Source organism: Aegilops tauschii, chromosome 4, assembly GCF_002575655.3.
Source record: "Aegilops tauschii subsp. strangulata cultivar AL8/78 chromosome 4, Aet v6.0, whole genome shotgun sequence".
Lineage (NCBI taxonomy): Eukaryota > Viridiplantae > Streptophyta > Magnoliopsida > Poales > Poaceae > Aegilops > Aegilops tauschii.
This window is the reverse complement of record NC_053038.3, coordinates 426,286,114-426,295,932: the sequence shown is the minus strand read 5'-3', so window position 1 is coordinate 426,295,932 and position 9,819 is coordinate 426,286,114. Positions and strand designations below refer to the sequence as shown.

Here is a 9,819-nt window from a genome sequence, read left to right as displayed (position 1 = left end):
AAATCAAAAGCGCAGCCATTCGATACGATGGTTAATAACAAAAGTGATATAATATGAGAAAGGTATTGGAGCAGAAACATAATAAAGAAGAAGCAACTAAGCATGTTAACAAACTTGACCAAATGGAACACCCTCAAGGTGATAGACAATTGTTGATCTAGTGAACCATAACGTATACGTGCCTTCCACTGCCCTCAGAATTGTTACAGGGAACCTCACATGGATCCTGGCACACTTGTATAAATTTCTCTCATGCAAAGTGTCCACAAACATGTCTATGACCTCATTAGGCACCGTCTCGTTGGCATGATTTCCCTATAGAAGAGCACACATGTATACTCTTGATAGGGCCATCATCGAAGCCACCCCGCTGGTACCATAGCCTGGAGATTCGCAGGTAGATGTGCTGGTTCCACACGGCCGAGAAAATGCCAGATAAGTCGACAAAATTGTACAGAAGCAGAGGGGGTTGGATAATCTATGGCACATATGAAAGAAAAAACCAGTTTTAGCACAAGTTTTAGGTAAGAATGATACTTGGACAGTAAATAAAAAAACAACTGATTAGAGTTATTTCTCAGTTTAGATAGAATGGAAAGAACCAATGATTGTTTACATATAGCAGAATTATGTCTGTGTTCAGATCAAAAAGAAATAGGCACCGATTGTTTCCATATAGCAGAATAAATGCTAGGTGAGTAATTTGTTGATGCCAAAATAACATAATTAGATACATATCCATAATTAGTTAAAACCATGAAAAGAAATCATATATAGTATAAACTGGAAGACATAGTACGTCAAATCTGAAGGAGAAGCACTCTAGATAACAGCCATTGATTTGATAATCAGCAACATCAATATAAATGAGAACAATCGTTAACCGCAGTGTCCTATACAGCGCCCGGAAAACACAATTAGCTTACTCTACCTATATAACTTTCTTGGAGAGGTCGAACGAGAGAAAGATGAAGGGTACCTGACCAATGGGGACGAGATCGCTTCTTTGGTGTGCCCCCGCTCCGGTCAAACCACAAGACAACCCTCCGCCACGGCACCGACCGAACTGCACATCATCCAGAAACATCAATAGTCATCTTTAGTTCAGCTAGGTTGATATATGGCAATGGGAATCAAATAAGTTGTGTGTCTAGTATGCATCAGTATTTAGTAGTCAACTTTTTCTGCAACACTAAAGAAACTGAACTTGTAGTAAATTTTTCTCACCACCAAGGATCAATGCACTTTTTAAAAAATATCAATTTAGAAACCAAATGCATCACCAGAAAGATATAAACATATGGTTTAATATAAATATATATGGCCTGTTTGGATGCTGCCCGAGCCAACCCTGCCAATCACGGGGGCACCAAAATTTTGGCAGAGCAATCGGCTGCCTGCTTCTCGCCAAATAACTGGCGTGGAATTGAACTGAGATGTGGAGCTAGCCTGGGCACGCCAAAGAATCGGCGTCCATCCAAACGCATAGACCACTCAGTCAACGACCAATTTTTTGGCATGGCGGCTCTGGGATCAATCCAAACAGCCCCATAATAGAGCAACAAAGAAATTGTCCGCTGGGATTGAGCTGACCTAATGATAGGGCAAGATGATTTCCATATCGGATATGCACAGCCCACAAAACTTAAACCGAGATTTAAGTGCCCAGATGCAATATCATGCATAGTTCTAGATAATGAACAATGACGGAGAGATCGATGAAAATCTAGGTTCCACTTGGTTCTTCAGAAACCAAGAACAAAATGTACAAAATAACAAAATTATATGTTTTTCCCTTTGTAGCAGGGTAAGCCATGCGAGTTCTGCATCATGCCAGTTCTGAATATGGTAGGGAGGTTTAATATATCAATTAGCTGAGGCATAGGTTGCATTTGCCTAATATATGAAGTATGTCAGATGTTAATAGATTAAGTAAATTACTTAGTACCATGGATTTCGGTGGTGAAAAACATAAAACACTCTATGTATACTGAATGTTTAATTAGACAGATTCAAACTATTATTCAGAATGTTACAGCCAAAAATAGTGTACCCAAGCAAAAAATCAGTGGCACTGGTGACATCTTCTTACTGGCCTCCTTTCCAAAAGAAGTTCAATAAGCACTACACTAATTGACCAACTGAACATGAAAGACACAAACATCGTGAAAACTAAAAAAATTGCTATATACTTTCTATCTCCTATAGGACACTGGTTTATGATAACAGAAATCCGAGGGTGAGCCCTCGTCGTTAAGTAAAACTATATATTTTCTACAAAAATTCCTGCAAGAGTAAATTAATAACATCCTTGCCTTCAAGTGAACCCAACAGTTTGGTGGACATATCAGAGGCAGGGGAAGAGAGAGTAAACAGAACATACATGCATTTTATTTCCTTCACAATTTGTGCTTTCATGCATAAAGAAACAATGACTGCCCGTTAGACTATCACAAAGAAACTCCAAGGAAATTAAACCGTAACAGTAGGAGACTGGAAACTAAAGAGGGAATATGTTGAGGCAGCCTCTATACAGTAGGAGGGATTAGCTAAATTCTGTTGCTTGTAAAAGAACTACCATAATGTGACACGCATTGATCATTCACATGATCAAGTCATGTGTGTACCAAGACAAAATCAAATACATGGTACCGGCACATTGATGCATAAAACAAAAAGATTCCTTGCCTATTGGCGTTACAGACCACGATTCCGCTAACAAAAGAAATGCAAAATTGGCATTACAGATCACAACTCCGCTCACTAAAATAATCAAGGGAAGTACAAACAGCAGCAACAGAAACCAGAAGGAACAATAATAAAAACAGAGCATCCGAAACAGAGTGTCTCCCGAGTAGAGGACGGTGGCATGAATAATAATGCAGTGATGGATTGCAAAAGAAAAAGAGAAAAAGAGAACAAAGGATTATTGCATTATTATTCATGGAACAGCTCAACACCTATATACTCCTTTTCAAATTGGAGTATATTCATTTCATTTTAGTGCATACATTTCATTTCATCTCATTTCATTTCATTTCAGTGTACAGCAACATAAAAGGAGCAAAGCAACCAGCAATGGAGAAGAGGCACTGACCGTGGACAAGGGAGAAGAGGCTGCCGTTGGAGTAGTAGTCGCTCCTCCTCTGCTTGCTCCACGTCGACGGCCACACGGCCGAGCCTCGACGCCGTCACGGCCGTTGCAACCTGCCATGGACGAAGTTGACTCAATGTTAGGTTCAGGTCTGTTTCAGAATGAACAACAACATATGCATGCAGAGAGCATGTATCAACACAGCACCCACATGCATGATAATGATCCAGAGCTATCAAATCTTCAGACTTCAGATTACTTCAGAGTACACTCTAGCTTGAAGTAACAGGCATGATTGATCTTACATTAGGGCCCAGAAAAGTAAGGGTTGTTGTTAAGGACTGTCTGCAATCAATCTCCATGCATGGCGAAGAGCTAGCTTGCTGGATCGATGACGATTTCTCACCTTCTCCAGGAAGAACAGGCGGTCGATGAACTGCACGGAAACCTCGTCCAGCTCCACAACATCGGTGACCTGTAGCGGTTAGAGAGAGGGATGGTGAGCAGAAGCAGCACGAGATTGACGGGGAGAGGAGTCCCGCGTCTTTAATCGAACGTGTCTCACCTTGAGGTCCTCGACGTCTCCGCAGCCCGTACTCTAAAGCAAGCTCGGCACAGGCACAATTTGCAAGATCCTGGGCATGAAATGAACGCCCAAAAGGGAGTGCAGCAACAACGGAAAGAAACGCTAAAAGAGAACATAGAGCAGAAACCAACCCAAAATGCAAGCAAGAATTTTTAAAAGGGAACATAGAGCAGCATGAGCATGAGGCATAGAAAAATGGGGTCACCTTAAGATCAAGAATCGGTGGATCTCTCTCAGTTCAAATCAGAAGGAAAGAACCACTATTATTGATTAGAGTTATTTGTAATTAGGCAAAGCACTACAACACTGGATCCTAAGCAACAGTTGAGGCATACAAAAACACAAGTGTTTGTTCTTTTCGTATATAAACAACCTTTAGTATCTCAACCAGAACCAAAGCAAAACAAAAATCATGGTTAAGTAACCAGCAAAGGAAGAATGAACCTTTTTGAATTTTAAAGTAGGAAGACATGAAAAGTTCTTTTTTTCCTTCAATACTACACACATTAGGGGAGGTAGCTGCAGTTTTATTGCATAGTGGGCTCAGATTCGCCTTTCCTCGATCATATAACCTACCCCCATCATCTCTTATCACCAGATCAATCTGTTTATACAGTAGAGCTGCCCTGGTTATCACTGAACAAGAATGACCATCCAAGGACAGAACAATAAGTATCACAGGATCAAAAAGGATTCTAGAGACAAGAGGGACGATCCAACTTGATACCCACAGGTAACTCGATTGCTCAAAGGCACACTTATTTCAGCGACGGTTAATCATCATCGCCCTAGCAAGAATGGCTTCCGGCCGATGGGGCACGTGATTCACACGCGATGGCACGAGATATCTCACCACGGGAGTAACTATTCATTGCTACAGGAGCTCGAGCTCGACCCAATGGCCGAGATCAATCCGGAGCGAGATCCGACGGCTAGAATCGCATCAGGAAATCGATCTGACGGCCGAAAGTGCCTGAGCTCTGAGGAACCAGGGAACTTGCCACGGGTCTTATTTCTGGATGGATCACCAGATCAATATGTTCTCACGAGGGTGAAACTGCCCTGGTTATCACTCATCAGAAATGACCATCCAAGGGCAGGAGCCACTAAAATAAGAACGTGATCAAAATGACTCAAAGAAACGAGGGAGGATCCAAATTAATACCCACAAGTGCCTCGATTGCTCGAGAGCATGCCTATATCAGCCATAACTGATCATCATAGCCCTGTCCATGTCCCATACAGTAGCCGAGGCAGAGCAGGGGAAGGTGGAGCTCACCGAGGGAGGTTGTAGCCGAGGCAGTACTCAGTGGGCGCCGGGGTTGCACCTGAACACCGTCCAACCAGCGAGGAACCACGTCGGAGTTGCGCCTTGCACCGTCCCGCCGACGAGCACGAACGCCACTGGCAGCGAAGCGGCCAAGGAGACGAGGAGGCGACGTGTAGCACATCTAGGAGCACCATCAGGGGTGGAGATGACCGGGGCCTAGTCAGTTCTCTTTTAGCTGCAATCAAGGACAAGATTTGTTAGAACATTCTTGTGGTCAGAACTTATCAATGCGCCTATTTATTAGCTGCTTATAGTGCCGAAGGTAAAATCAAAAGGCCTTTTACTGCCACCTTGCATGAAGAGTTTCTATTCACACATGTGTACTACTATATGAACCTGCACATGCTGACTAATTAAACAACAAAAGCTACTGAGATGTGAACTGACTTTTCTCTAATCAGACTCTCTGGACACACCAAGAAGCACAGATAAATAATCCCTGCTGGACAGAACACAGTCTAATACGGTATAACACTGACTAAGCCTGGGTTTGTGAACATAAATAAATTATAAAACAATATGGTAGGCCAGAAGGAGAAACCATAAAGCTATATAGAGCACATGCCCAAAGAAACTAAAACTGAGCAGAGCATTGACTGAATAGGTAGCAAAGGTATAATCACTAAGTTAGGAATCTAATTAACATAGTAAATGAACCTAAATAAAGCAGCCTAACTCAAATGGACCAGAGTAAATTGAAGCCTACATTCCTCAATAGCACGGCGCATGATGAGCAGGACCAACCGACAAACCAGCAGGCTATTGGTATAAAGCCAAAAATAAATAGTAAACAAACAAAGAAAAGAACAAAAGCACCAAGAATCCATGTGCAAATGAACAAAAAACCTAGGGCCTAACATGATCCAGACAGGGAACAAGAAGCTCACACCAATAACCCAATAAAAAACAATTTGAACCACTAATTGTTTAGAACATTAGGCAATTTCTTAGAACACTTCCATATCAAATTGAATCACTAATTTATGTTGTGTGATGGGAAGCATTGATGTAGAAGATATGACAATGTCAGATATGAAATCATATATTCCTGGTAAATGTGCTAAGGCATCACACCTACAAAAGTAAGGCATGTGTAGTTTCTACTTGGTTCGTCTGTTCAAAGCTCTCACAAAGTAAACAACACATTGTTTGTTACAAGCTAAAGGCTCTCCCAGAAAAAAGGAAAAAACTTTACTACATGATCTTACATTCATAGGCGTATAAATGAACTAAAGAAAGTTTATACTGACATTGGTGTTTCTCATAAGCCAAATGTCAGTGGGAAACCAACGTTGAATAGTATATGTAGTTTGCTTGTGCCAGATGTTGAATCTTTATCCCTAAATGTTCCTGCATGTCTCTAGCTTGATCACTTTCAAACTCTACTTTAGTGATACATTTGCATGGTGCACAGAACTTCTTTATACCACAATTAAGTTTCTTATTGTTTAATACTTACTGGGACCATGTTTTTAGTAACAATGTGAAATATGTATATTTCATAACAAAAGCTTAATTTCTCTAATGAGACTAAAAGTGACCGAACTCACAAATATTTTAGGAAAGTATTAGTTTTTTTTTTGCGAGAAGTATTAGTTATATTTGTAAAACATATATTTCACAACAACAGTTAACAACAAATTTGAGTGAATTACAACTCAATATTTCCTGATATTATGCAACCTAATGACTATGATATATGTATTCTCCCACTCTGAATGAATAAAGGTAACTGAAACAAAAATTATGAAAATATGTATGAATAAACAGCTAGTGTGATTTTGTAGGCAGTTTTTCCTATGTAACTGTTATCCATTGGCATGTCGCTTACAAAGTCGTTTTGCAATGCATACTCACAAATTAATGTACTTGGGAAAATATGAGGACCAAAAAATATCAAGCTATAACAATCACATACCAGTGATAACTACAATAAGTTAGCCTACGTAGTTGGCAATCAATATCGTCTTTAGATATCTTGCAGCGTCTATCAATGATAATTCGTGCCAAAATCTACAGTGATCTCAACCCAACATTATATTATTATTACCATATACACACGTCATGCTATATGCTCGATGCGCTCCACATGTACTTCTTGAAACTTTTGCAGTCACCTTGATAGCTCTATGATTCCTTCAATGTGAAACTATGTTAAAAAAACTGCAGCCAATGAACAGATTGTCCATCATTTTCTTCCCCTTAATGTTTTTCTCTTGTCAAACATGTCTTATTCAATTGTTCCTTTGGTGCTTTCATCAACTTCCATCATCATTGAGAAAACAAATTTGTCACAATACCTATTACAAGCTTGCACCATTAACAAATATCTGCTGTTTTAAACAAAGTGATTCATCATACTTAAGGGAGAAATCGTAGTAATACTTAACTTACGTTATAGATTCCATGTGAAATTAATTGGCTGAAAATCAAATCAACAACTCTATCTTTGTGATGCCCTATGATGTCACCACCAAAGTAGATCTAAGTACACCCATATAACTGTTACACCTATATTTTCTGTGATTATTTGTAGTCTCAAGTTCAAACTATTCTTCTTAAATCACTACCCTCTCAAAAGAAAACCAAGAGTAATAAACCACCTATGATGACATTGTACGGATATCAATGTGAGGTATTGGTGTTGCTAAGTTAGCAATTACCTGCCAAGATCTGCAGCAAAAGTGTTCGTTGATGGACCAATTCATCCTGCTTCCTGAGACCAGAACTATAACGATTGGTGGTCCAGTTCTGCTAGAGGAACATGGAGCTGGCCTTGCCACTTTCTTGTGTCAATGTCCGCTGAGCCGCCTACAGTTCGTCCACGACATAATGTCCGCTGAGTCTACTTCTGCGCCCAAAATGACCGAGAAAAATGCAGGTGAATAAATTCGTCTTTCTTGGCACGTTTTGCAGATGAAGGATGAAGGAAGGAGACATGACCTGCGTGGCCGGCGGGCGCCGCCCGTAGCGAGCAGAAGCAGGCGTCCCTCGATCTGGAATCAGTCGAGCAGCAGGAGCAGACGTGGATTCCTCTCCCGGCGCGAGCATCTCTTGACGGATCTCTTGACGCAGGGGCGTGTCCTCCTCACCTTCTTCTCGTAGGGGAACGGCTGCTCGCCGGGGAGCTCCTAGTCGGGCTGCGCGGAGGCCACCGCGGCTCCCTCCTGCCGGCGGCGGAGGCGGCGCGCCACCTAGAGCAGCGCGGCCGCCTCGGCCATCTCTTGACGGCTGCCGGCGGCGGTGGCGGCGCGCCACCCAGAGCGCGAGCAGGCCGAGGGGAAAATAGTCAGGAAGCCGAGCTACGGCGGCGAAGGAGGGAGGAGAGAGCTGAGGCGGGAGTAAGAGGAGAAGATGCGCCTAGGGTTCGGCGGGAGGAAGAGAAGAGGCGGCTAGGGTTTCTCCACGGGCGCCACAGCATTTTATACACCTGTACGTGAAATGACGAAAATGCCCTGGTGAGGTCATGGAATTCGCACGCGGTGGCACGAACGAGAGGGCACGATTCATTGCTAAGCGTCTGTTTTTATCCGGCGGCTGAGATCCATCCGGAGCGAGATCCGACGGTCGAAAACTCATCAGAAAACGTTCTGACGGTCGAAATTGGCTAAACTCTGAGAGAGCCCGGTGCTACTGCCGTCTCTTGTTTGTGGACTAGATCGGGGTCGCGCCTTCGCACAAGGGTGCCGGTCACAACGCAATGGCCAGGTAGTGAATGCTCAATTTAGTAGGAAATCAAGTTTAGCGTACATATTCAAACAAGATATGACAAAATAAAAGAAAGAAGAAACATTCACATGTAATAGGAGCAAAACACCATTGAGTTCAACATCGTCATGAAACTATAAGACAACATACAGTTTTGAATGTTGCAAAAATTATCATTTAGCTCACACAAAGGTTTCAAGGCTTTGCTGGATTAGGAGGATTCATACAGACTGGGAAGGCAGGATCCAAAAGGGCCTCTGAAAAGGAATCAAAGTTTCAATCTATCAGCATTATCACATGCTTTCTTTTATCTGATATATTTTTTTCACTCAAAACAATCATCCATGATCCAAAACATGTAAATAACATTTATCGGTACCAGTGAATAACCCATGCACATGGTGGCATATCAAAAAAAATCTATCAAGCAATGATCAGTGATTTTTTTACATAATTGTAATTAATAAACAATGAACTAATCATGCTTGAATGCCAAGATGTTTCTAACACCATCGGGTTAGAACAGGATAATGTAATCATTTTTAAACACATCATGGTGGCTCCGTGTCCAGGTAAATCCTTGTGGCAACAACAATATAGTAGAGGCAACATAAAATAAAATAAAAGGTTGTTCCTCCGTTGACGTTTTTCATGGTGCCGAGGAACATTTCTATCCTGAAAACAGATAGAAAAACTGAAAAGATAGAACACTCACTTAGTTATATGGATCAAAGGTCGTAACAATTTGAAAGCAGACAATTATCCAATGAGTGCAATAAAAGGAAGGCAAACTGATACCTCAATTCATTGACATAGTTTTTTTACTCATATTGTTTTCCTTTTGGAGTATAAAGGAACAAACCAACATATAATATAAGAGCGATTTAATAAATCTTAATTAGATCTCTGTGAAAATTTAATCTCGAGCAAAATTTAGAATAAGGTCACATTAGTTTGGTTAAATACACCTATGCTGACCACACTTCTTGTCACAGCCCTGTAAGTTTTGGGCCTGAATACACCTCTATTGACCACTAAGAGGATTTTCAAACCTTATTAGCAGGTGAGCCCTTTTTGTTGGCCTGGTTAGCACCTTCGAGA

General features: G+C 41.4%; 1 protein-coding gene across 7 annotated transcripts; it reads right to left on the bottom strand.

Annotated features, from left to right (window-relative positions):
- On the bottom strand, positions 1-8,405 carry LOC109731647 (uncharacterized). Of its 7 annotated transcripts, none has more exons than XR_012182341.1 (8): positions 7,954-8,404; positions 7,674-7,861; positions 7,061-7,146; positions 3,660-5,185; positions 3,400-3,569; positions 3,098-3,207; positions 980-1,066; positions 1-478 (listed from the first exon to the last, which is right to left on the bottom strand). XR_012182341.1 is itself a non-coding variant. In XM_020290817.4 (7 exons), the coding sequence occupies exons 3-7, from the start codon at positions 3,844-3,846 to the stop codon at positions 287-289; spliced, it is 645 nt and encodes a 214-aa protein (XP_020146406.1). In that variant the 5' UTR covers positions 3,847-5,185; positions 7,674-7,861; positions 7,954-8,404; the 3' UTR covers positions 1-286. The 7 variants fall into 7 exon arrangements, 1 of the variants encoding a protein (XP_020146406.1); XR_012182343.1 differs by lacking the exon at positions 7,061-7,146 and adding an exon at positions 3,306-3,394 and having other exon boundaries at positions 1-406; positions 3,501-3,569; XR_012182342.1 differs by lacking the exon at positions 7,061-7,146 and having other exon boundaries at positions 1-406; positions 7,954-8,405.
- Positions 8,406-9,819: the final 1,414 nt, after the last annotated feature.

What these genes read in the sequence shown, in the direction of transcription:
- LOC109731647 (XM_020290817.4), bottom strand. Translation starts at nt 3,846, where the DNA reads ATGTTCCCTTTTAAAAATTCTTGCTTGCATTTTGGGTTGGTTTCTGCT. An exon ending in CCTCTTCTCCCTTGTCCACG is followed by an intron (nt 1,067 to 3,097) that starts GTCAGTGCCTCT and finishes GATGATGTGCAG; the next exon opens with TTCGGTCGGTGCCGTGGCGG. An exon ending in ATCTCGTCCCCATTGGTCAG is followed by an intron (nt 479 to 979) that starts GTACCCTTCATC and finishes TATGTGCCATAG; the next exon opens with ATTATCCAACCCCCTCTGCT.